Raw genomic sequence first — 27,914 nt, 5'->3', positions numbered from 1 at the left:
CTCCACTGAAACAGACACTAGATTAACCTCTCTACAGCCTTCCCTCACCAAGAACTACACAATGTGTCCTGTACTCACAGCTGTTTTGAGAAGAGCAAAGGGATTATGCAGCAGGGAGTAAAAGCTCTTCCCAAACTAAGGTTTACCAAAATTATCAAAACAATTTCTAGATTCCAAAATTATAGGCACCTTAGAAATATTTTGTTAAACCATACATAAAACTTCTTGAGCAAAGAAAACTGAGAGGGAACCTGATAACAGTCTTTAAATATTTTATAAAGAGTACGGTGATTGTTCTCCATTTCCACCTAAAGTAGGACAAGAAATTTACTGCATTTGCAGCAAGGAAGATTTTGGTTAGATATTAGGAAAAACTTTCTAGCTACAAGGATAGTTAAGCAATGTAATAGGCTTCCAAGGGAGGTTGTGAAATCCCCATTACTGGAACAGATTAGACAAACACCCGTCAGGCCTGGTCTAGGTATACTTGGTCCTGCTTCATTTCAGAGGACTTGCCTAGATGACCTCTCAATCTCCCTTCCGGTCCTACATTTCTATGATTCTATAACTTATCCAACAGGCTGCCCTTTGGCTTTGGCTTGACTAGTATAAAATTTAATTCCCTGAGTGAACTTACTGAGAACCTAGGAACCATGATATGATGGGAACCTTTGAAATATTTTTCATGTATGTATGTTCTAGCATCAGAAAACCTATTTTTGAAAGTGAATGATTTTCAGTTACAGTGAAATGTGTGGCCACTTCACTCTTCCTTGGACAGATGAAAAGTAGCTTATAAAACAATCTGAACTAAGTTGGTGCTGTTTTCTTTTAGACAAAATACTATATTTGGCAGGCAGGAGACCCTGGTGTTGACTGGGGGGATCCCATATCCCAGCCCATCCACCTGAAACTACCCCAGCGACCCAGGGAGGTCGGAAATAGCCCCAGAAATGGACAGTGCTCCTGATAAAGCGATAATTCTGTTGAAGTAGGGCAAGTGCTCAGTGCATATCAAGGGATAATACCAGGGAGAAACCCTACAGGAAGTTACAAATGCACAGTCCCCAACAGTTATACCGTGTTCTTCTTTGGCCTGGGTTACACTGGGGCGGGGGGTTCGAACTAAGATATGCAACTTCAGCTACGCAAATAGCGTAGCTGAAGTCGAAGTATCTTAGTTCGACTTACCTAGCAGTCCTCACGGTGGCGAGCTGACCATGGCGGCTCCCCAGTCAACTCCGCTTACTCCTCCTGCCGAGGTGGAGTATTGACGTTGATTCGGAGATTGATTTATCATGTCTAGACAAGATGCCATAAATTGATCTCTGATAGATTGATCACTACCCGCTGATCCGGCGAGTAGTAAAGACGTAGCCTTTGAGTAGTGTCCCCATGGGTGCTTCCCTGTAGGTGTGTCTGCATCCCTGTGCTGCTGATCGGAGAACTTCGATTTTTAGCTTCCTTTGAAACCTCTTTTTTTCCTTTTCCTCATTCTACTTTTATTTGGCTGTTGCCTAAAAAAAAGAAGGAAGGAAGGATTTCATTCCTTTGTCAACCCCCGGTGCTGGGGGGGACGGGACACCCCCCTGGACAAGGGTATGCCCAGATCTCCAGGATTTAAGAAGAGCTGCACTTGGAGTGAGGCGATCCCAGTTGCGGACAAGTATTCCAAGTGCACCCGCTGCCTTGGCGAGGGCCACATCCAACAAAAGTGCTCCCTCTTCCAGCAGCTCCAGCCAAGATCCCGCAAAGACAGAGAGCTTTGCCAAAAAAATCATCTTTATGGAGGCAGTATTCTGACCCCAACTTTCCGGTGGGTATGAGTCTTCCCCTCAGCCTTCAACTTTGAAGAATAGTGGGTCAACGAAACAGACTGAGGACTCCTCCCACAAGTAAAAAAATAGAGTGGGAAGTCCCCTCAGTGAGCCCAGGAATAGCCGTAAGCGATCACCATCTAGCTCGGTATCCTCAGCACCGCTGGCACTGGGACCACAAGCTGGTACCCATGCCTCACAGCGATGGTCAGTATCCGGTGCCACTGATGGGCCCACAGACCCTTTGGCCATGGGCACTGAATCTTCAATGCTGAGAGGGCAAACACCCTCAGGAGACGCTCCCAGTACGCGAATCCACATTGGTACTGCCAGTGACAATAGCCCACTCAGCACCGTAGAGATTGGTACAAATGAGGTCTCCATCTTCCCCAGCACCACTACCACGACAATTGGCATCGGTGGAATTCCATCAGGCCAGTGACCTGGGCATGACGGAGACACCCAGTTCTCCACCCCTCAGTACCGAAATCATGGCACTGAGCCTTGGCTGGGCAAGGGGCATATCCCTGCAATCATGCCATGGCTCTCCACTGTCAAGTCAGGGGTCGGATAGTGAGCCTGAGGAGGTTTCACAGCACTCCTTCCAAGCTCCATATGGGACCCACTACTAAGAGGGTCCAGGAATGTACTAGCAGATGGTGGCACCACCACCATCTTGGTACAGCCATCCATGGGCACCTCCACCAGGTGCTATGCCACCGCAATAACCATACTGGGATCCTTGGGTAGCACACTGCTAGCCTGCCTCGTGAGCTTTAAGCATTGCCTGACAACTCTCCAGGCACGCTCCTTCAGCCACAGCATCGAGGGCCTCAGAGCCTCGGGAAACGGAGGAGCAAGAATGGGACACAGAGGAAGAGGTAACACCTAAAGCCATATCCTCCTCTGCCCCAAACAAGACAGGCATGCCCTTACCCCCATCCATGTCAGACAATTTTCATCTGTTCCAGGAGCTGGCAAAAAGAGTAGCAGATACCCTCCACATACTGGAGGAGATCAAAGACACACACCACCTCCTCAAAAATTACCCTCCCAATCAACGAGGGATCCGGCTACAACAGTGTGGCAAATCCTGGCATCGGTAGCCCCAACTTGCAAGCATGCAGACAAGAAATATTATGTTCTCGCCAATGAATCAGAATTCCTTTTCTCCCACCTGACACCCAATTCCTGGATGCTGTAAATTCTCAAGGCTCTCACAGCAAATACGATTACACGAATTACAATAAACAGAATGACTTTACTGGTAAGCGGCCGGAAGGGTGAGAATCCTTCAAGGCATCTTTTGGGAGGGTCAACTGGTGGCAAAAACATCACTCAGCCCTTGATGCCACTGACAGGGCAGCCAGATCCATCTCTCTGGCTGTGATGATGAGATGGGCATCATGGCTCCACTTATCAGGATTCCAGAAGGAGGTGCAGACCATGGTGGAAGACCTCCCCTTCGAGGGTGTGAGGCTCTTTGTTGAGAAGACAGATGCCTTCCTCCACACCTTGAAGGATTCTAGGGCCACCCTCAGGTCACTGGGAATCTATACACTGGAACAAAAGAGATTTTCAGCCTGCAATCCCAACACAGGCCTTATTTGTCCTAATTCCCATCACAGATCCATTTATGAGCCCCAAAGAAAAAGGGGAAAATTCCCAACACGTAAGCCGTTCATTCCACAATCTTCAACCCAGCCCCCGCCTCTAAGCACCACTTTTGATGGTCAGATTGAGACACCACAAGACCACTCCCCACTACTATCTATGACCATGCACCTATTTGGCCACCACTTGGCAGCATTCTGCAATGTCAGATAGATGGGTCCTAGAGATTGTCCAATCTGGGTACTCCATCCAGTTCACCTCTCTACCTCCTCCACAACACCCTTCCCCGTCCCTCTTCAGGAACCCTTCTCATGAGAGTTTACTGCAACAGGAGATAGACTGACTCCTGAAATTAAGCGCTATAGAACCAGTACCTCATCATCTATGAGGCAAGGGGTTCTATTCTTGTTACTTCCTAATACCCAAAAGAAAGGGAGGTTGGAGACCCATTCTGGACCTCAGAGCTCTCAACAAGTTCCTCAAAGCTCAGAAGTTCAAGATGATCATCTTATCAACAATCATTCAATGATTGGAACAGGGAGACTTGTTTTTGGCCCTCGACCTAAAGGCTGCCTACTTTCATATTTCAATACTACCGACTCACAGACGATTTCTCAGATTCACTCTGGGACACGACCATTACCAGTACAGGGCCCTCCTTCGGACTCTCATTGGTCCTGTCATAAACATACAGCTAAGGGTAGCATAAAATCCCTCCTGAGCAGCTGTACTGAATCTTTACCTGTAAGGGGTTAAGAAGCTCAAATAACGTGGTTGGCACCTGACCAAAAGGACCAATAAGGAAAGAAGATGCTTTCAAATCGGGGGCGGGGTTGTTTGTGCTCTCTTTGTTTGTTCCCTCTCCGGACAGAGGGCGAGACCAGGTAGGTAAAACATCTCCTGAAAGCATACCTTAAATGATTCATCTAAGATTACAAAAATTGTAAGTAAGGCAAGGAAATGCGTTAGATTATCTTTTGTTTTAGCTTGTGAATTTTCCCTATGCTAAGAGGTAATTTCATTCCTGTTTTGTAACTGGGAAGCAGAGTCAGAAGGGAATCCTCTGTGTTTTAAATCTTTTTATTTACCCTGTAAAGTTACCTTCCATCCTGATTTTGCAGGTGTGATTCTTTTACTTTTTTCTTTATAATAAAGTTCTTCTTTTAAGAACCTGATTGATTTTAGTGTCCTAAAGATAAAGGGTCTGGTCTGTATTTATATTAAAGGCAATTGGTTGGTATATTATTCTCAAGGCTCTCCAAGAAAGGGACTGAAGGAGCTTGGGGGATATTTTGGGGTGATAGGGCTCCAAGTGCCCCTTCCCTGAATTTTTGTCTAAATCACTTGGTGGTGGCAGCAATATCGTCCAAGGATAAGGAAGGGAATTTGTGCCTTGGGGAAGTTTTTAACCTAACCTGGTAGAAATAAGCTTAGCGGGTCTTTCATGAGGGTCCCCACATCTGTACCCCAGAGTTCAGAGTGGGGAGGGAACCCTGAGAGGCTCAGAGAGTATTTTCCAAAGTTCTCTCTGTGGTAGCCACTTACTTATGCTCACAAGCAATAATGATCTACCCGTACCTGGATGATTGGCTCAATCAGCCTCCTGGAGCAACTGGGCTCTGAGGAGACATCGACACCATGATACATTTGTTTACAGAACTGGGCCTCCAGATCAACTCCCAGAAATCAACCCTTATGCCAGTGCAATGGCTGGAATTCATAAGGGCCAACCTGGACACTGTATAGGCCAAAGCCTTCCTACCTCAACACAGGTTCCTATCCCTGGTCTCACTTAGAGACACAGCTCAGTGCAGTCCTCATGTACCAGCCAGACTCTGCCTCCAAGTGCTGGGGCATATGGTGGTGGGCACGGCTGTGATACCGCATGCCAGACGCCACATGCAATGCTTCCAACTATGGTTCAATTCAGTTTACAGACCATACAGAGACAGTCGGACAAACCCCTGTCACTACCTATCAGGATCAAAAACTCGGTGGAAGAACCCAGCCAATATATGCAAGGGATCCCCTTCTTGCAGACATCACCATCGTTGCTCCTTACCACTGACGTACTACTCATAGGATGGGGCATACATTTAAACGGCCTCATAACGCCAGGCAAATGATCACCTGAGGAGATCTCTCTACACATCAATCTCCTTGAACGGGGAGCAGTCAGGAATGCCTGCGGCCATTTCCTCCAGCTGATAGCAGGATCACATACAAAGATCCGAACAGACAACGTTGCCTGCATGTACCACATCAACTGACAGGAAGGGGCCAGGTCACTTTTCCTATGTATGGAAGCAATGAGGCTATGGAACTGGTGCATCTTTCACAACGTCACCTTGTCTGTGGCTTACGTCCCGGGCACTCAATATTGTACAAGCTCAGTTGCAAATTCCCGCACACTGGCGGTGAGTGAAGCTTCCCCTTGGGGACCCTAGCTCCCTGACCTGCTTCTTCGGGCTAAGGCCAGACCCCTGCTTACTGCTCTCAGCACCCCCATGGTTGCTGAGAGCTCATTTGGGACCCTGGTGAGGCAGGGGTTGAGAGCTCAGCTGCGGTCAGGGTCAAGCTCTCAGCGTTGGCTCGGAGCACGGTGGAGCTCTCTCTACCCTGGCTGGAGCTCTGAGCCTGGAGCCCCTCCCCTGTTCTGCTCCTTCCCCCACGGCCCTGCCCTTGTTCCACCCCCACTCTGCCTCTTCCCCTACAAGGCTCACTCCCCTGGCTGCAGCCCTCAGACCAGAAAAGCTCTGGGGCTGTGGCGTGGAGCGAGAGGGGGGAGATTTTTCCAGGGGACTCCAAACCTGTCACTGCCCCCCCTCCACCCCACCCCACGGTGTGAAGTTTGGGGAGGCTTAGCCTCCCCCAGCCTCCATTTTGTGCCGCCTATTTTCACATATGATCATGAGAGGGAAATGCACCCGCCAATAGTCCACGACTTGTTCACATGATGGTGAACATTGTTCACAGACTTGTTTGCCACTTACCAGAACAAGAAGTATCAATTCTACTGCTCCAGAGCGGGGATGGGACAGTACTCTGTTGGTGATGCTCTTCTTCTCCCCTGGGACAAGGACCTTCTTTGCATCTTTCCCCCATTTCCTCTATTGCTGAAGGTCCTGCTAAAAATAAAAAAGTACAGAGCTCACGATTGCTCCTATTTGGCCGAGACAGACCTGGTACCCTTACCTGACACAGCTTACGACATACACCCTGATCTCCCTTCCAACCAATCCGCATCTCCTCTTGCAAGTCAAAAGGTGTACCCTACATCCCAACTTGGGGATTCTCTACCTCAAAGCATGGTTCCAGCACCTAGAAAGTTCATACTCAAGGGAATTACAAAAGGTTCTATTACACAGTCGAAGGTCCTCCACATGACTTAGTTTCTGCAGAAATGATCCAGGTTTCAGATTTGGTTCACGTCCCAATAAATCGCTCCAGTATCAGCATCTTCCACATATTTGGGAATATGCTCTGACCCTTAAAAAATTGAGGTTACCCCTAAGCTCTCTCAGGGTCCATCTAGCAGCTATCACAACGTTTCACCAACCCATAGAGGGGTACTCAGTACTATCACATCAAACCACTAAAAGGTTACTTAAGGGTATAATAAACATCTTCCCACAACCTCGACGTCCTACCCCCTTGTGGCACCTAAACCTGGTTCTGAAAGGGCTGACTAGGCCCCCTCCTTTGAACCCATGGCCACCTGTTCATTAACCTATCAATGAAAACGGCCTCCCTGATAGCAATTACCTCAGCAAGAAGAATAGGGGCGATAGCAGCTTTGATGGTGCATCCCCACTACACAGTATTCTTTCCAAACAAGAAGAAAAGGAGTACTTGTGGCACCTTAGAGACTAACCAATTTATCTGAGCATAAGCTTTCGTGAGCTACAGCTCACTTCATCAGATGCTGTAGCTCACGAAAGCTGATGCTCAGATAAATTGGTTAGTCTCTAAGGTGCCACAAGTACTCCTTTTCTTTTTGCGAATACAGACTAACACGGCTGTTACTCTGAAACCTTTCCAAACAAGGTTACTCTCAGGCCGCATCCAAAATTTATCCCTAAAGTAGCCTCCCCTTTCCACATGAATCAGTCAATCCACCTTCCAATCTTCTATCCCAAGCCTCACCAAGATAACAGGGAAACTATGTTACACACCTTAGATGTTAGGAGAGCCCTAGCATTTTACCTTGATAGGAAAAGAGCCTTTAGGAAGTCACCTAGACTTTTCCTCTCTATGGTGGAAAGATCCAAGGTCTCAGCAATATGAGTCCAAAGACACTAAGTGGGTCTCAAATTGCATCATGCAGTGCTACCAAATTCAGAACATGACCCCTCCAGATTCCATCTGTACACATTCCACAAGATCAATCTCCTCATCTGTCACCTTCTTTAAGGATGTCCCTATCTCAGAGATCTACAGAGCAGCAACATGGGCATCAGCCCACACCTTCGCAGAACATTACGCAACCACTGGGGCCTCTGCCTCTGATGCCATTTTCGGTTCCAAAGTACTGTCATCTGTAACTGACCCGATTCCAAAGCCCCAGCTGTCCAGGAGGGGTACTGCTCAGGTGTCACCTATCCCGGAGCACCCATAGGGACATTACTTGAAGAAGAAGAAAAAATTACTCACCTTGTACAGTAACAATGGTTCTTCGAGATGTGTGTCCCTATGGGTGCTCCACAACCCTCCCTCCTCCCCTCTATTTCAGAGTTCTTGTTTATGACTCTGTGGTGGAGAAGGAACTGAGGACAGTTAGGTCATGCGCGCTGGCTAGCCTCATGATGCAGCATGAGGCGAGATAGCAAATGTGTGGGCCCAACAAACAGTACTTCCAAAATTCTCTGATCAGCTGTACAGGGACGCAGACACACCTACAGTGAAACACCCATAGGGACACACATCTCTAAGAACCATCATTACTGCACAAGGTGAGTAACTTCTTCGCACAGCCTAAATGTATAGATTAATGCTTTCTGGACCAATTAATAGTTCCAATAACCCCTGTCCAACCTTTCTGTTCCCTGTGGAGTAAGAACTAACCATTTACTGCAGTCACTGATGCTGTGTGTGCTGCAAAGTAATAGCGGGTTGGGTTCTGATTCCTTTTGGCTGAACCATCATCCTCATTGCTGCTGGGTTGGTCTTCACCTGCCACTTGAGTCCACCTGTTCTCTGGATCAAACCCCTCCACTGCAGCTCCCAGCTCAGTCCAGCTGATATCTTGGCACACAAATCAAACTCCCTATGCTGTGGCAGTGTCTTCTCTACCCATTCCCCCAAGGACATCTGACTGACCCAGACCTAGTATCACCCAGGTGATCCTCCCACCCCACCCCCCGCTAATCTCTCCTGTTGATAGTGGAGTGACAACCATCCCCTTCAATAAAACTCAAATCACTGGCAATTGAACCCCACGTTGGTGAGATCATATAACCTTGACAGCAGCAGGTAACCTAACATCATATACTCCTGGGGGAATACTGCATCAAAAAATTAAAAATTCTGCGCACAACATTTTAAAATTCTGCACATTTTATTTGTCAAAAATAACACTACATAATCACTCCAGTTTCAATTATTTTGGTAATTTATTTCAAAATACCTGTCAGCAAGTATGTCTGTAACAATACAGACACACACAAAAATACCCCCAGGAGTAGAGAGTTAAAGAAACCCAGTTCTGCTTCGCTGCCCCTCCTGCCCCCAGAGCCTAGATGGGGGGGCAGACACCCACAACCCCTCTCCACCAGAGCCCAGTCAAAGGGCCCTGCCTTGCGCAGACACCTGCACCCCTTCCACCCAAGCCTCAGCTTCAGGACACCCAGCCCAGACACCCACCCCCCTACTCCTCAGGGCCCACGGATCCAGAGGGAGAAACAGCCTGATGCTCAGTACCAGGCTTGTGTGGCATTTCCTGCGCACTGCCACCTCCTTCCCTCAGGGCGTGTGGGGAACCGCAGCTGCCAGAAACCCTGTAGCTCCCTCCCCCTCCCCCTGACAGTGTCTTCTATGTGCTCTGCTGGGTCCAGCGGCCCCTAGTGGCAGCCAGTAGCACTTCAGCCCATTTCTGTGGGGGGGGGGGGAAGGAAATTCTGTGCAAAAACCCATTAATTTTTGCAAAATTCTGCATTGTGCAGTGGCGCAGAATTCCCCCAGAAGTAATCATAGTGTATTAGACTTTCAAAATCCCCAGTCATGTCCTCAAATTAGTATCGGGTTGTCAAACATGAAATCCTTGTTCCTTTGACAGAGTCACAAAATGACTTACCTTTTTAGCTTGACTTCAACATAGACATTCCTCGTTCCTCATGGAGTTTCTCAGAATCAAATCAAATGCTTTTACAAGCACACTTGTAATTGTAGCTAACCTTCAGATTGCTGATTCAAAAAATGGTGACTATTCAGTATGTTCAAAGAGGAGTGCTTCAGTAGCTACTAGAACTGGGAGTACATGTAAACCTAATCCTCTATTACTGATGGTCCTGCTAAAAATAAAAAAGTACAGAGCTCACGATTGCTCCTATTTGGCCGAGACAGACCTGGTACCCTTACCTGACACAGCTTAAGACATACATCCTGATCTCCCTTCCAACCAATCCACATCTCCTCTTGCAAGACAAGTGACAAAATAACCCTCCAGACTTTCCTTGTGTTTTTGGATAGAACATGGAATGGAGAAAAGAACCCAACCCACAGGAAGGGAGGGCCGTATTGTAAAATAGCTAAAGAAGGCTGACCTGACCAACTGCAATAACTGGAGAGGAATCAGATTACTCTTAATGCGTGGGAAAATCATGTGCAACATCATCTTGGAACGTATGAAGAAACAAATAGACTTGCAACACAGAGAGAAACAAGCAGGATTTAGACCGCGGATATAATTTGCAGACCATATTGTTGTTCTCAGGCCCATTATAGAACAATGTGTGAAGCACAAAATTGTTCGAGAATGCAACAAGTGGAAAATTAAAGTTAGCATCCTGAGCAGAGATGGGTGCTGATGCTTTGACAGCAAACAAGAGAGGATGGGCTGGGGGTGAGACAGGCCTTGACAGTGACCAGCAGCAGCTCTGTTTGATGAGCTAGTAAAGGGGGAAGCTCGTGGAGGGATATAAAGCGACAATGATCGATGCAGCAGCATGCTGAGGCGAGGCGAGCAGGCTAAGGCTGCATTTGCCAAAGCCAGAGCAGAGGCATTGCAGTGGCTGAGCTGCAAAATGATGACAGCAGTATTCTCATCTTGCCCGTAGCGTGCAAACACCACCACTTCAGCAAGGGGTAGCTCTGGTGCACCTGTCTCCAGCAGCACCCTGGCTGATGCCAAGCTGCTCTACCCTGAGGTTAAGGCCAGCCCCACTTTCCCTGGCAAGTGCCATCACAGTGCGCCGTCTTCAGATTGCGCACGCGCACTGATTTACCCACCCATGGGTAATGCCCCCAGACTGCGCATGTGCCTTAGATTCGCACTCCGTCCCACAATAAGTCGCTGTCTAATGACGGCATCTCAGCTGGCATCCAAAACAACCAGCGCACTGTTTCGCAGCCGCCGCTGCTATTACGCATGCGTGTTGGAGGGACTGGGGGGGCTCCTCTCTTTCTCTCGCCCCTTCCCAACCTGCCCGGGGGGCCGAGCCGATGCCCTCCGCGGCCATTAACTGACAGCGCCGCCGGCGCCAGCCGCCGCCCGCAGCCATGTCCTTCCGCGGGTAGAGGGGAGGGGGACGGGACACCCGGCCGGTCCCCGCCGCTCCGTGAGCCGCTCCCGGAGCGCAGACACGGGCCCCACAGGCAGCTGCAGGCGGAGACAGGGCTCCGCTCCGGCCGCCGCCGCGCACCCAGGCCCCGCAGCCTGGCCGAGGCGCCGTGCGACTCGCGGCTGAGGAGAGGGGGCCCCGGCCGGGCTTGGCTGCGGAGTCTGGGCCGGGCACGGAGAGCGGCCGCTTCCCCAGCTCCCGTGGGAGGTGACACAGCCTGGGAGCGGGGCAGCAGCCTCTGCCGGGCCCAGGGGAGAGCTGGGCCGGCTCGGCTCGGCTCTCTCGCCGGGCCAAGGTAGGGGCAGCCCGGCCAGACCCGAGCGGCTGCTGGCGGGGGCGGTTTCCCCTTCCCGCTTAGCTGGCTGGGGGAAGACAGAGCCGCGACAGAGGGAGGCCGATACGGGCAGAAGACATGCCCGGATATGTGCCATAGCCTCCGTGTTACCCGGGAGAGGGGAGGCCACGGACCCTTTGGCGGGCGACGGAACCAGGCACAAAGAGCAAAAGCGGCTGCCTCGGCGCTTACGAGGGCGGGCGGAGACCCCGGCAGGGAGGGAGGCTGGCGCGGGTACAGACCGCGGCAACTTCTCGGTGAACTGTGAATGGGAGACAGCCGGAAGCAGGCAGCACCTTCCCTCCGGCTGGCACCGAGGGCGGACGGGCCCCCAAGGCATAGGGCCGGACTGAGCGGTGTGGCTGTGCACAGGTGAGCCTGCCTTCCCGCCCGGCCGCTGAGTGACTGGCCTGAGGGGGCTCTGACTGAGGCTGAGGAGCCCGGTCCCAGGCTCGGTCGCCGGCGGGTAGCAGCGGAACCCGGGCCCAGCGTGTGTGGGGTGCATGAGCCTGGCGCGGCCGGAGGGGGACATGGAGTCTCCGGCCGCCGGAGATGCTTCAGAGGCTGCAGCTCCAGTCGGCGACCCGCCACAGGAGAACGAGCAGCAGCCAGAGGAGGAGAATGCGGGGGACAACAGCCCTCGCTACCGCTGGCAGCAGAACCTGAGCCCGGAGCTCCAGCAGGGTTACCGGATCCTGTGTGATTTTTTGCTGGAGAAGCACCGGCCACTGACGGCTCCTTTTCTGAAGCCCCAGGGAGACCAGGCAGCGGTCGCGGAGGAAGGAGGAACCGCCTCCCTGGCAGGTAGCAGCGACAGCGACTCCTTTCCACAGCAAGCGGCCGGGATGTGGCTGCTGAAGATGGAAGAGAGATTTTCCAATGGGCAGTACACTGCGATCACGGATTTCGTCGCCGATTTTCGACTAATGCTTGAGACGTGTTACCGGTTGCACGGAGTGGATCACTGGCTCTCCAAACAGGCCCAGAAGCTGGAGATGATGCTAGAACAGAAGCTGGCGTTGCTGTCCCGGTAAGTATAGCAAACACTTGTCTGTCTTCCTGAGACACCAAAGAGATTCTGACAGGTGCCAATTATGTGGGTATGGGGTACGCTCCTGTGTGGGAGCCTTATAGGGTTTGAGGACTAACTCCTGGCAAAAGTCACTTTCTGCCTCACTTTCCTTAAATTGTTTGTTTGTTTTTTGTGACCCAAATATGTAATGAAAACCACATGCACACTAGGGCTCAACTCTTTGTGCTTAGGAAACTTGTTTCTGAAGGAGGGGTTAAGCCCAAGCCTCTCACCTTTAATGACAGCTAAAAAATGTATTTGTTTATTTTAGTATTGCCTTCAAGCTACTTCCTCTTGGATATTTGATACTGGTAGAACCAAGAAAGGGTGCACAGCCACTGGAGAAACTCCTTGTGAAAGGAGAGCTTTACTGCTAGAGGTAGATGATGCATCTTTTAATTTTGTTTGGCACTTAGGATGCAGTAATAAGCATTCTAATGTTATTTTACTTACAGATATCACTAAAGATCCATAAACCTTCAATGTTAGGCACTACTACGATCTACAGAACCCCTGCCTGGCTGCTGTCTAATGTGATAGGCACCTAAATTCACTCAGTGCCTACGTTTCTGCTATAAAAATTCCATGCGTGGTGCGTGCAAAAACTTTGGGGGAGGCTGGGCCCGCCCCTTCAGCCCAAGGCCTCTCCACCCTCCCTGCTCCTTCTGCTCCCACCAGAACCCCGAACCCCTCCCTGCTCCTTGTGCCCGCCGGCCTTGCTTCCCCAGCCATGCTACCCCAGCTTTTGCCTGCCCCACTTGAGTGCCGCTAACCCCTGAGCACCAGGTGCTGCAACCCCAGTGCCTCCAGGACCCAACCCCAGGGTGTTGCAGCCCCGGGGTGTCATGGCCCCACTGCTGGGTGGCCCAAGCACCCCCAATCCTGGGCACTGCGGTCCCAGCGCTCCCAGTCCCAGTGCCCCCAGCTCCCCGAAGCACAGGGTGGGCAGCCGCAGAGCCTCCAGCCCTTCTGGGGTCCAGGGCCCCAGCCCTGGAGAGCCGGGTTCCGTAGACCAGTGCTGGGTGGCGTGAGCGCCAGGCAGCACGGCTCCAGCACCTGGGGGCCCCCCAGTACAAGCCGCAGGCCCAACACGCTTCCTGGAAGAGGATCAGCTTTCCTGGGCTGGGGTCAAGGGTGAAGTGGCAAGCAGGAGGGCGCCTGGGGGTGGAGCCAAAATTGGGGGTGGGAGAAGTGGTGGTGTTCACTTCATATCTTTTATCCCAGTGATTAGAGCTCTCACCTGGTTCAGTTCCTGATGGGACTGTGATGGAGAAAGGATTGGAACAGGGATCTGCCACCTCTCAGGAGAGTGCCTCAGCCACTGGACAGTAGGATAGTCTGATGTGAATCCCCCTTAGTCTTTCCTGTTGAAGCTGTTCTACTTTAGATAGTAATTGGAGCAGGGGGAATGGAGCCTGTGTCTTCTACCTTCTGGGTGGATGCCCTTTTCACCGGGTTAGAGTCATTCTCACTCTTTCTCTGTCCCAGTGACTCTTAAGTATTTATACGCAGTGGAACATCTTCAGCAGAAGAGATTGAGTACCCTCTCCGTGGCGTCTCCTGTTGGCTAGTTTAGGCACACTCTGCCTAGCATGTTGACTTTTGTGATCTCATTCTTAGGTGCTATCTTTCCTTATGCATTTTATAGGGAGACTAGGGTGCAACTAAATCAGGTTTTGTGGCTCCCATTGTTGTTCCACGGATTTTTTTCTAGGCACCTAAAAGTTAGGTGCTGCAATACCTAAGTCCCTTTGTGGATCTGGGCCAAAGAATAGAACCAAAATAAAAACTTTGCATTAGACCTCACTTCAGGGGTGCTGGAATGGATGGTGCCATAGCCCCTGCACTTTTTACTGGATGTAAGGGCAAGCGATGGGGATGGGGTGGAGAGGAGTGAATGAAGGGGTAGGGTCTTCGGGGGGGGGCAAAGGGGTGGGGTGGGCTCTTGGGGGGATGGGAGGGAAGAGGTGGTGTGAGGGTGGGGCCACCATTCGGGTGCCTCTGGTCCCCCCACTTTCAGGGTGCTTCCACCGCTCCTGCCTCACTTCATTTGGTCCATAAATTTTGTGGTTGGTGCCACAAAAGCAGAGGAAGATTCAGTACCTACTCCGAAGTCTCTAATCTAAGGAGGAGAAACAGACACAATGATATCGATAACCATATAGATCCTTAGCAGATTTCTTTTTAATATTGATAGGCATATATATCCCTAGTAGCATCTTTCTTTAGTCAAGACAACTGAAGAAAGTGATTTAATTTAATAATAATTTTTCGTCCTCTTCATTTCACATTCTCAGAAGTTTCTTTTATCAGCAAAAGTAGAGTTTAGGCTAGACTTCTTAATCTGTATCTGAAACTGGTGTGCAGGTCAGACAGTGAAAGATGAATCAGTCCTTAGTGGGAATATCTATGGGTGTCTCCTGCAATACAAGTATTAATTCAGATAGGTGCAAGTGGATAGCTCCTGGTGACTGTGTGTGTGGACTAGCTTCAGATTTATTGATGGTTTAGAATAATAATGGTTTGTAAATAAATCATTACTTGGGTGTAACATACTTTGTACCTTCTGCAGGCTGAGGTCATTGGACATCAGGGACTTCTTGCATCCCTCTGTTGTAACACAAAAGGTCCCTGTGTGCCATCCTCCCATTGGCGTCTTTCAGGAACTTTCCCCTCATCTTTTCCCTTATGCCTGGAACTCTGTGCACCTCCCATTCCCTCAAATCAATGTCTCTGTATAGGTTCCCATTCATGAGGCTTCTTGTGCTCCCTATTCTCCCCTCACTCCATACAAAGGTCCCCAGTTTCCTCTTCACCAGGGGTTCTGTATGACTCCCATTCCCTCTTCCTGCTATTTCAGGGGCCCATGTTCTCCCATGCAAAGGGGCTGAGTACACGGTCACATCCCACCTTCCCCTATCATTATTATTTGTCTAGGAGATAAGTCATTCAAGGTTAAACTGTATTGGGATGCTGGGCATAGATGAAATATAGGTATTGTTGTGCTGGAAGGCATTAGTGCCATCAACCATTTGTTTGATCAATAGGCAATTGCAGAGATGAATCCTCTATTTTCACTCTTGCAGTTTTCTGATTTTCCAGGGTTCTGGCCACTGATGCCTAAAACTGATTAGATGTGGCATTGAGGTGGATAGACAAACAGAGATATGCCATCCAGTTGAGTATATGGCCTTCGAAGCTTGGCCCGTTAACCAAATCAGATTACACAGTTATACCTTTACAAATGGCTTTATAATTGTGACAGGGATTCCCAGGGCACAATCTGGAACTGTGGGACCGCTGTGCCTCCTTAGCTCTCTAGCCTGGCTTGTCTCTCACAAAGCTATGCCAGTGACAAGAAGAAACACCCCTCCAAGCGCTGTAATCACTCAGCCATTAGCATTTGGAGCCACACACCTAGCTAAATTGTATGAATGTTCCTTGAAACACTTATGAATCATACAGAAAGAGGCACCAGCCAATCACCTCAGCCTTGCACCCCAGAAATATACCGTCTTACACTGCTCAAGACTCCCATGGACAGTGCAAGCTCATTAATAAGATTGCCACTTCTTTAGAGGAAAGTGGACCTGCCCCAGCCTTTGTAATCTGAGCTGAGATTCCCCAAGCACTTCAACCAAAACCACACTGTTTTAGGTAAAATATAAAACAGATCTATTAACTACAGAAAGACTGATTTTTAAGTGATTATAAGTAGCAGGCATAGAGATCAAAGTTGGTTATCTTAGAAATTCAGTCTAAATTTTAACTTCAACAGACTAAGCAAAATTTGAATCAAACAGTCTCTCACCCTGGTAGAAGTTACAGGCAGTTTACACTTCTCAATACTCATACTGAACTCCCTTCCAGCCTGGGACCAATCTTCCTATTTCAAAGTCATTGTCTTCCAGACTATCTTTCAGGTGTTGAGATTTGGGGTTGGGGGAGAGAAGAGGCCAAGTGATGTCATTGTATCTCTTTTATACTTCCTTCCAGCTGCTAGAAAGATCCTTGCCCTGACCTGGGAGAGTGCCCATTGCATATGTGTCCTCTCTGAGAAGTCTCTGGGATCGTGGATTCTTCGTGATGGGCCATTAACCCCAGTCTGGCCAGTGATGGTTTCTCCTTTGTCCCTATGAAGGGCCAGCTGTGGGCATCTCCCAACCTCATAAAGTATTTCAGTAATACATACAGCAATACTTCATAACTTAACATACAATGATAGTACATACAATTCAACAGGATATTAAGATTCAACAGATCAAGACTTTTAAAATGATATCTCACAAGGCATGCATTGTACAAAACATATATTAGTTAAAGGACACTGTGAATATGGGCATTCCAGGATGCTAATTTGAGGTACAGAGTGTCACAATAATGGAATGATAACAAGTGAGTTTTATCATGAGGGATGTTATACTTCTCTATTTTGAAAAAACAGGTAGTGTTAGTACTAAGAGTAATCACATTAGCTTCAAATTAGGCCATCTGAGTTGTTATGATGATGACTGAACCTCAAGAAAGCGGAATCTGGGTAATAAGTGAAGACTTGGACGTTAGTAATTTCTCAGAGGGACCTAATTCTATAATTGTTATAAAAGTATAGCTGCAACATCTAGTTAAATTCATATTCTAAACTGCTGATGAAAAAATAGGAACCCAGTTAATCCAAAATGGCAAATATAGCAGAAAATGGCAGAAGACTCTAAAAGAGCTATATAGAAACTTTTCTAGTGCTGAGTCCTGGATTTCTCACCTGCTGCAATGGACTGTGAGCATCTCTAGAACAGGAATTGAAGAATGCCTTTAGATTACTACATCTAGCCTGAGTGATGTGTACACGAGAATGGTGTGAGAATAGGATCTGAGGTTTACAAGAAGATGAAGTAATAAAAAAGCCCATTGAGGGTGTTCTCACCAATATAATCGGATGTTTTGTCTGGGTGGTGAAAGATGCCAACTTCTAATGTATTGTACTCTTTAAAAGTAGCACAGGTATGAACAGACACTAAGTTGAATCTTTGTATTAAATATTTCAGGACTGAACTGCAGGGATATGTACAGGATTTTTGTAGTCAGCTTGGTTGGGATTCATAAAATAGCATGTAGAAAGAAATGGTTGGAGGAAGGTGGTCAACTTCAGGGACAATGATTTACTCCAGAAACCTTTTTGCTTTTTAACTGGTGTATTTCAGGCCTTGGCTTGAGAACTTGGTTGCACCAGTGCCATTAGTGGGATTGGGGCTTAGTTGCTTGTGATTATCTGAAGCAGCTCCCCTTAGACAACACAGGAGACTGGTTTTGGGGTGCACTGTGTCTAGCTCTCTGCAGTTAGAAGGCTTTTCCAGTCAGATATGGGACATCTGAAAAGAGAAAAATGATTTCATATCTGTGAAGAAATGAGGTGACTCTGTAACAGAAGTTTTCTAAGTGTGGGGCACAACATACTAGCCCCCATGACTATCGGTGACCCCTTGGCCATCTGTTTCTTATAAACAAGCGGGTACTCATGGAACACTAATCTTGGAAGAGTGGTTCAGCAAAAAATGTTTTGGGAACCTTTGGTATATAAGGTTGCATTTTAGAATCAAATTCTCTATAGATCTAAAAGATACGCTGAAAACCACTTCCTAAACAAACTGACACAGTGAATTTGTTGACCTTGAATTCTGTTTCTGAATATAAGTGAATACTGGCAATCACTCAGTAACTGGCTAAATGAGGTACCATACTGTTTAATATCCTTAAGAGTTAGGGGCTGATGAAAATGTGTATAATTTTAAAGCTTCAGCTGAACTTGATGAAATACAAAACATTTAAAATCAACACAAAAGCCCCCTGTCCCCAAAAAGTCAGGTAAAAGTGAGAAGAAACTGGTCATAAAATATTAGAAAACTGCACAGCTGCAAAAGATATTTGAATGGAACACAAAAGAAGGTAAAAGAAGAAAATTCATATTGCTTTAATATGAAAATTTTCATAACAGTTGCAACCAAGGAGGAAAAAAATTGTCAGTACTATCACGCTAACAAGGATTTTTGTTGAGATTTGTGGCATAAAAAGCAGGTATCATTCTTTAGCAATAAATGGTAAAATGAAGGCTGCCTACTAGTTGTCTGGCATGTGAATATACAGATAAACAGGTGGTGAAGATCTTGTGCAGTAAAGGTTTTTTAACCTAAACACACAATGTGTTATAAAAATATTCTTTGGGTATGAAAGCATGACTTTTGATTAAAGAACAAACTTTTTATAAGGGTAGTGGGCAGTAATCCAATCCCCAACTTGAATTATACACACATCTCTGCATTTAAAGATGTTAAAAATCTAATAACTAGTTCTTTCTTCTGGTACTGCATTGGCTGTGAAATATATACAAATGGTAGGTGCTGGATTGCTTTTCTGCTAAGCACTCTAACTCCTGTGCAAGGTGGAGTATCAGAGATTACCTTGTGTTAATCACCTGTGCACTCATCTCATTGCTAGGCAGCCTAGTTGCTACCTAATTCTGTTCCTTCCTTTCACCACTCTAGATCACACTGTAATTAGAGTTAGTGTACATGGGGACACTCCAGAAAGTTAAGATGAAGTAACTAAAGTTTTGAAGCTAATGTGCTTTAGCTTAACTTCAGTTTTGATTAAGTCATCATAGCTTCTCACGTAGACAAGCTCTTAGGCCACGTCTATGTGAGGATGTTATATCCAATTAATTTGTTTGCTGTAAGTGAAGCTATTTAATTCCATTGAATTGAAGTGTGTTCACACCACTGTGTTATTCCAGATTAAGGTACTTTCCTTGCTAATCATTGTGTCCATGCAGCTCTGCTTGTTTGAATTAATCTCAGTATTCTGGATAGACATCCCATGGTGCAGCACAGCCTTCATTTTACCATTTATTGTTAAACAATGATACCTGTTTTTTATGCCACAAAATGTACATGGGTTTTCTCATGGTACATTGTGTGGTGAAACTACAGGAGTTCTGGCAAGGTTGGGGTAGGGAGCAAATTAACAAATGCCGATGATTCCTTTGTTGCTCACAATGTTTACCCTGTAGTAAGTAGAGCTAATCTTTCTTCTCTTTTTATGCCAGTTTATTGGGTTGGTGGTTCATTCCTTTTGTGTTGAGTAATTTAGGGGACTACTCTAAATATGGTTAGAATTGGACTCAGCTTTATCTCCTGTATATATGTATTTCATAATCGTGGGCTCTTCACCGAGGATAGTCTTGTCCCAAATTTCCTGAGCTCAGATTTGGATTCCAGCAGCCAAAGGATTATCACTGAGGATAAGAAGTGGGGTGGGGGTTGCAGAGCAAGTGGCAACCATTCTGATAAATTATTTTTGTTACAGCAGTGCCTGGAACAGTGGTCTTCAACCTTTTTAAGCCCAAGATCACTTTTTGAATTTAAGGGCAACCGAGGATCTACCCCGCCCCTTCCCCCAAAGTCTCGCCCCACTCGTTTCTCCCTGCCTCTCTCCCTCACTCGCTCTCTCCCACCGTCACTCACTTTCACCAGGCTGGGGTACGGGGTTGGGGTTCAGGAGGGGGGGTGGGCTCTGGGCTGGGGCTAAGGGGTTCACAGTGCGGGAGGTGGCTCTGGGGCAGGGGATTGGGGTGCAGGAGGGGGTGAGGGGTGCAAGCTCTGGGAGGGAGTTTGGGTGCAGGAGGCCGCTCTGGGCTGGGGCAGAGTGTTCGGGTGCAGGAGGGAGTACAGGGTGCTGGCTCTGGGAGGGGGGTCAGGGCTGAGGCAGAGTGTTGGGGTGAAGGAGGGGGTATGGGGTGTTGGCTCCAGGAGGAGGCTCGGGGCTGGTTTGGGGTGCTGGCTCCGGGAGGGGGCTCAGGGCACGGGGTTGGGGTGTGGCCTCCTACCTAGCAGCATTTACCTCCCTCGGCTCCCGTTTGGCAGCGCAGTGTGGCTGCCACTAAGGCAGGCTCCCTGCTTACCTTGGCCCCATGCCCCTCCCAGAAAGGGCCAACGCTCCCTGTAGGGGAGGGGGTGGGTGGCACATGGCTCCATGCGATTCCCCTCTCTGCAAGCACTGCCCCCGCAGATCCCATTGGCCACCGCTCCCCATTCCCAACCAATGGGAGCTGTGGGGGCAGTGCTTACAAGCAGGAACAGCATGTGGAGGAAGACCCCTAGGGCCGTAGTGGCCACTTCTGGGAGCGGCGTGGGGCCGGGGCAGGCAGGGAGCCTGTCTCAGCGGCAGCCCTGCTTGGAGATCATCCAGGATCGACCAGTTGATCACAATCAACCAGTTGGTGACCACTGGCCTAGAATGTACTAGGTTTTGTACAGACCTATAGGAAGACAAGCTCCCTGCCCTGCAGAGCTTACATCCTAAAAAAGAGATTACAGTCTAAAAAGTAAAATTAGGGCATTTAAAATGAGAATCAAGGGCATGAAATGGACCTGAAATGCATTTGGGAACCAATGCAGACTGTGAAGCATTGTGTGATGATCATTGCATCAGCCAGCGCTACCCTGTTGTTGCCTGCTGCATGCTAATCCAGTTTGTTTGCAGGTGGGCCTTAACAACATCCTCCGAGTAAATTGCAGTATTGTCTATCAATGACCAATATATGGATCTTTTTATTATGCTCACAGTGGAGAGGAACAAGTAAATGTAGTGTACAAGTACAGGTGGGAATGTTCCGTTCTTGACACTTCCCAGGATTACACTTTTAATTGCGTCCTGTTCGGGCCGGGATAGTGGGGAGACATTGCTTTAACTTGGGTGTTATATAAATACCTATATTTTGCTTCTTGCTCTCCTGTTCATCCTGAGTGTGATGAGTGATGTTGGAATGGCATTGTGGCTTTTGCACACCCTATGAATCTGAATGTGAGAAGTTTGTTTTTGTTGTTGTTGACAATAGCTCCCTTTTGTGCATTCTTTGTGCTCAAAACTTCTGCATCAGTATGTTAGGGAATATATTAATAATAATAAAGGTCCTCAAATATGTTGGCAGCCAATATCTGTATTTTTTGCCTTCATAAAATTTTACAACCTGAATTACTATTATTTACACTTAGCTTACAAAATATAATTGCCTAGTTTTATTAACTTGTAGCTTGTTTTCTCTGTTTTGCTGTTAATACTCATTACAAAACAACCTCTAACTCTTCAGTCTTTAACAATTCTAATATCTTGTGTATATATATTTTCTCTATTCATTTGTAGTAGAGAAAGACATTCTCTATTTTGTTAGGTCCAGTCTGGGAAATTGGTGGTGGTTTGGGTTCTTACGTTTTGTAACCCAGGAAGTGTGTGTAATTTTTCTTGATTTTTTTGACAATCTAAGATGATGACTAATTGAATAAAAATACAATGTTGTGAAAAGTATTTTTTATCATTAAACTTCATGACTTCATTTGAGTTTCCTAACACAGTGTAAGAGAGAAATCCAAAACAAGAAAAGATTATTCTTTTGTTTTCAGCTATTTCATTTTTTAAATATTTCAAAGTAAAATATTCCCAATTTTGTAATCTAAAATTTAAAATTTTGGCAATCTGTCCTGTTGAGTTTGCAACAAATCTTTTGTTTCAGAATGCTTTTGTATGTTCTGAAAATGGCCTTATCTGAGCTCAAGTATATAATATTTGTGTGTCTAGATGTTTACAAAATATATAATGTAGAAATTAATTTTGAAAATCTAATTATTATTTATTTAGGAGATAGCTATTCACCATTTTTAATAGTGTAGGTCTTGGCATGTAAGTTTAATATTTTGTAAAGAAGTGGTTGTTTGATCTCTGAAGAATTTGGCAGTTCAGTTGAGGATAGTAATGACACTGTAACAATATCAGTTTTTTCTGACCTAACCCAGTTGTACATTTTAGAGGTGTAGGTAGTGGATTACTGCTGGTCAGGAAAAATTATTGTGCATTGATCTATTTTTTTTTGCAAGGCACTTGAGAGAGAAGACAACAATAGCAGTAACATCCAAAGGGTACTATGGGTTGGAAGATGAGAAAGGAACAGCATGCACTTCAACAAGGCGTCGTTCCACACCTCGCAGTTTAGCAGGCTTGGCAACAGGCATTTTTGAGTCCATAATGGTTCAGGTTCTGAGACAAGAAGAGCAACAGAGAGCAAAAGAAGAAAAGAGGTAAAAGGAAAAAGTTAATTTTTTTTGTAGTCTTGCCTTTCCATTTCTCAAATGTTTCTCTTCTGGAACACCAAATACATCACCTATTGTTTTGTGATACAGAGTTCACTATTGAACCCTGGACTACAATATAGTTAAGAATGCAATTACATCATGGTGATTACTACTGTCACAGAACCCATGAATTTTGCCATATATTTGGACTTGACTCTAAAAGGTCACCACTGTCATGGAACCATTTTGACATTTATATGGACCCTGTGGCTACACATTAGCAATTTGTTAGTTTTGTATCAGTCTAGTTCTCAGTGAAAAAGGGCCAGATCCAAGTAAACTAACATACAGTTCATGTGCAGCAGATGGTCAGTGCTTACTAATAAGCTGTTCATGTAGACCCTGCTGCTGCACAACAACAGGTCATAAGTTTGCCTTGATCAGCTGCTGTGCCTTAACAGTTGATTAGTTCACCTTGATCTAGTCCCATTTTAAAGAGAACTAGATCAAAGTGAACTAACAAACTGTTAGTGTGCGACTGCAGGGTCCACAAGGTTACTGTGACCATAGTGTGAAATTGTTTGTTTGTTTTTTACTGCGACTGTGCCATGAATTACACACGCTTTTACCATTAGAAGGTATCTGCAAAACCCTAGTTAGTCTTAATTCACTTTTGTTATTGGAAAATTTCCCAAACACCATAATGGTGTAAATCATTTTAAAACTTCTGATATTTTAATATCATAAAATTTGTAATAGCGTTTGAAAGCCAGTAGTCTATGGACATATTCCTAGTTTGCTGAATCCTGATTTACCGAACTTCCCCATGACCATTTTTTTTTGTATGACTATAGCAGAACTATAAGCAGTCACGACTGAAGTACTGAAAGCAAGTAACTTGAAACATTCTTAATCCATGTTTGTTGAAATAAAATACTACATATAATTTTTAGTCTAGAACAACACATTCCTTATAATGGAAGAGTATGTTGTTTCTTAATTAAATACATTTTGAGAAGTTATATTGATCCTGATACCAATAGCATATAATCACCTTTTTTTATTCTCTCTGTATGGTGTGTGTATGTCCATTTATATGTTTTAATGTATTCAATAAATATTTCATTCTGTGGCGTACTTTGAAAGAGGTCCACTTATGGACTGTCTCCTATCAATCCCTAACTTATCCCACAGAATTCTTTTTCTGTTCTGGGGCTCTGTGAACTATGTTTGAGGATCGTTCTTAAAAGGACTGTATGTTGATAGGGCATATCGCTTGTTCTCCTTTTCATTTGTCATAATGTGTAGTAGTTCAAGGTCATAGTATCCACTAAAAGAAAACAGGGGAAAGGGAGAACATACTTATTAAATCTGAAGTCTTCTTAGGGAGCCTATTTCTGTGCTATCATTCTGCTCCAAATGTGAAAACAGTAGACTGGAAAGGAACTAGGCTGGAGAGCTGCAGGATCTTGGCTCATGTACCTTCATGATGCCTCTGCATAGTTCCCAATTCTCTTCTCCGGATCCCTCAATGGCAGCATGACCATTAAGGTTATCTATGCTGGAATTGGCTCACATCTATTGCATATGACTTTTTAGTGGGGACCACCATTAGGAGAAACTAATGAAGCTTCAAACATCAAACAACATTAATTTCCGTGGTTGCTTAGTCCCCATTTCTGCTTCCTTGGGAGTAGAGTATGCTGTGTCAAGTGGTTATTCTCTGACTCTAACTTCTTGGGTAGTTAAGGTTGTTGGGGGTGTGTTGTTTATAAACACCAGTTTCGGGCCTTAAATATCTGAGGGCAAGTCTACACTACAAAATTAAGTTGACCTAAGTTACATCGACCTACAGCCACTGGAGTAATTAAATTGCTTCTGCATGTCCACAGTACGCTCCTTGTGTCAGCAGTGCCTCACCAGGAGTGCTTGGATTGATTTAACTGTCAGTGTAGGGCATTGTGGAACGGTTTCTGAAGCAACAGTCTATTTAAGCAACTCAGTGTCTACAATGACATTGAGTCAACCTAACCACATCAACCTATGCACTTCGCCTCTTGTGGAGGAGGAGTTAAGTAAATGTAGTGGGTGAGTTTTATCAGTTGGAGCTACATTTTAGTGTAGACGCTTACAGAGTTAGGTCAATGTAAGCTGCCTTATGTCAACCTAACTCTTAAGATGAAAGCACTGCAGAAAAAAATACTAAAAAAAATAAAACCTGCATGCATGCTAATAACCTTACCAGCGATTCTACCCTTCCCCAGCTCCAGTAGGGGCTCTCGTAGGAGTCAGTCCTTCAAACCATGGAGTTTTTCTGTGCTTACTAGTTAATAACAGCTTTAGCTCAGAACAAGCAGATCATCCTGTTTGTTCATGCAGCTTGGACCTTTGTTTTCAACCTTCAGGAACAGATAACCAGCAGAAAATGGTTTGTTCTTCAGGGTGTAGTATCAAAAACTTTGGGTTTTTGATTAACTGAAGATGGGGTGGAAGGAATTTGCATTCAACTCCCTCTAGACATTTCCCAGGAAATCTACTTCATGTGTATTACCCTCCAGAAGCCCATTCTGGTCTGCCTCGTTCAGTATAGTTTTTTGATAATCCATATCCACAATAATATATAATCTTTGCATTTAATAGGATGGACTCCAAAGATACTAAAACTTAATTCAGTAGGGTTTTTCCAGGATATTGCCACATCTGCTACTTATCCATGTAAACAGCAATCACATCAAGAAAGAGTGCTAGATGGGAAATACTTTGTTTAAAACTAATAATTCATCTTAATGTAACCTTTCTGCCAGTCAGAGTTGGCAGCAGCAAGGGCTGGCTTCAGTATCTAAGGATTCCTTTTCAATAACACAATGCAAAACCATCTCGAGCCCCTACCCAGTGACCTGGGACACTTCTGTACCACCCCCCTGGGTGCCTCTAAGAGGCAGTACTTCCCCTCTTGCAAGCAGTGAGTCTGAGTGTAGCAAAAGCCTTTTAAAGAGGAGGGAAACAATGTGGCATTATCTGGGGAAATACCACAAACAGGATTCATAATACAAACCATGAGCAAAAGATCTGCCCTCAAGTAAGTTTGGCAGTGTGTTGTACCAATAAAATAAAAAGCAGGATCTTATTAAAGAGGAAAAGGCAAAATGCCACATTTGTAAATACAGAAAGAAGCATAGTAAGCAGTTATAGCTATAACATTCCATTCAATTTCATATTTATTCACACATTCATACACACACAGGTTCCGCAAGGTTGTTATCATAGTTACCAGCCTTAGAGTTGCTCATGCCAAGCCACTGCCCAGGTGGCCTGGACATGAGGAGGGAGCAGGGCCTTGTCAGATGCTCATCTGATGCTCCTGGAAGTTGGTTTGCAGAATCAGACCCCAAAGTTCTCACTTTCTAGAATCCATTTTTATAGGAATTTCTTCCTATGCCAGTCTATGGGAATTGCTTCATCATGCTGTTGCTGAATCAATCAGCAGATGGCACATTTCTGATGGCTCCATGCTGCCAGATGTTATCTTATTCTTTGGTTCTCCAATCCTTGAGGCTGTTGGGTGGATTCCAGTCTGCCCTCCGGGGGTCCTCTGGTTGTTTCCACTTGACGCCTTCTTCAGCCGATGAACACTGGATTCTTAGGCTGGCACCTCCCTGATCATTCAGTTATTATCCACACCAAGCATCCATCCACATACATCCTCTATCTCTATTTTAATCACAATTGTTAACAAAGCGAGATAAATACAACAAAAGGGCGGGGAGTCTCTGTGTGCTGTTTCTGTTGTTACAAAGTATCGCTTTGAGTCTCTCTCTGTGTGAGTAGTTGTTACAAAGTATTGCTTTGAGAACAGACTCTGTTTTAGGATGTACTAACATGATTCGCAGCTTGCAAGATTCACACAGAGAGGGAGAGAAACAGTAAAAATAAGAGACCAAGAGACCTCTCAGTTAGTGATACCCTGGAATTTAAACTATGGGGAATTAAACTCATTTGTGATTTTAATACAGAACTTCTTTAATATGATCCAACAAGTGGCATTTTCTCCTCAGGGTCTCAAGTCCAGCAACCTAAAAGGCACCCCTCCCACAGTTTCTGTCCTTGGTCAGTGCAGCCCCTAGAGTTCAGAAGTTCATCTGCAGCTTGTATCCCCCAGCTTGAGTGGAAGTGTGTGGAGGTATGGGGGCATCTTACATGCTCCCCTGCTTGGGTCACCGGCTGATTGCCATGCCTCTCTGTGGGGTTCTGCTGCAGTCTTCACCACCAGTCACACCTCTCCGCCAGCTGTCCTGCTAGCTATTCCTCTCACTGCTCACCAAAATGTCTTCAGCCCCCCCTTCCACTTAACACAGCTTTCAGCTCTTAATGATTTCACTATTAGTAGGGGAGCCTCAGTGATGGCACACTCAGAACCACTAGCCCAGAGTAGGTGTAAGGCTTAGACCTAGGAGTTAGTGATTTCAGCTCTGCAGCATGTAACAAGATTATCCTAATGGAGTCAAAATTAGCTTTGTTATTAGACCCTGGAGAGAGGAGGGGTCAAAGTGCTGTTTGGGGCCCATACTACCAGGTACACATATCTATTCCTAGCCTCTCTCAATTCACTGGGTTTTGGAACCCATGTCCCTTGCCTAGCGAGTGCTACTTAGTTGAGGATGAGTCCCTTATAAAATGCCAAGTACAGTTCTACTGTCCTTGATTCAAATAACCAGGATAACAACACTTTACTTCTGTTTCCCTAATAACAAAGAGATCGTGGATCCCACAGCAGTCAAAGTGACCATTTGGGCAAGCAGTCCCATCATGCTAGGCAGGGTAGGTGTGCCCATGGAAATGAGGTTAGCCTCTGAAGTCCTTTTCCACAGCTCACCCCCAGAAGTCAGGGTAGAGCTCATTTTGACTCTGTTTACATTAAGAACAATTTAATAACATTAAAGATCATTGATATTTTTACCAAAAGATTAATCAGTCTTTTTCAGATTACAGAAAATTAGTTTACCATCCCTTTTCCCCCCATGCAATGTTAAGTATGCTAATAAGGAACATTCATGGTATAAAACTGGATGCCTGAAGAATGCTCAGGGTCTACTTGAGAGGGATTCAGCTAGCCATTGTTACTGATTATTTCATTTCATTAAAGGTGTAAAAGGAATGAAATTGTCAAAATCTGTTATCACAGGA

General features: G+C 46.1%; 1 protein-coding gene and 1 long non-coding RNA gene across 4 annotated transcripts in view; one reads left to right on the top strand and one right to left on the bottom strand.

Annotated features, from left to right (window-relative positions):
* Window positions 1-3,088: 3,088 nt before the first annotated feature.
* Window positions 3,089-10,346, bottom strand: LOC140912101 (uncharacterized). Its single transcript, XR_012159225.2, has 3 exons — window positions 9,724-10,346; window positions 6,425-6,559; window positions 3,089-3,377 (listed from the first exon to the last, which is right to left on the bottom strand). It is a non-coding gene; the product is annotated as an uncharacterized LOC140912101 (long non-coding RNA).
* Window positions 10,347-11,007: 661 nt separating this feature from the next.
* BRD10 (bromodomain containing 10) overlaps window positions 11,008-27,914 on the top strand; it is a 108,616-nt gene continuing 91,709 nt past the window's right edge. Inside the window, exons 1-2 of one of the 3 annotated variants that reach the window (XM_073345280.2) lie at window positions 11,009-12,573; window positions 22,536-22,736. In XM_073345280.2, coding sequence (XP_073201381.2) covers window positions 12,047-12,573; window positions 22,536-22,736 — 728 coding nt within the window. In that variant the 5' untranslated portion in view covers window positions 11,009-12,046. Of the gene's footprint in view, window positions 12,574-12,886; window positions 12,995-22,535; window positions 22,737-27,914 lie in introns of all 3 variants that reach the window. The other 2 variants (XM_073345283.2, XM_073345281.2) reach the window with 2 other exon arrangements.

The sequence above is a fragment of the Lepidochelys kempii genome, chromosome 5 (assembly GCF_965140285.1).
Source record: "Lepidochelys kempii isolate rLepKem1 chromosome 5, rLepKem1.hap1, whole genome shotgun sequence".
Taxonomy (NCBI): Eukaryota; Metazoa; Chordata; order Testudines; family Cheloniidae; genus Lepidochelys; species Lepidochelys kempii.
This window is presented reverse-complemented; position numbering and strand designations above follow the sequence as displayed.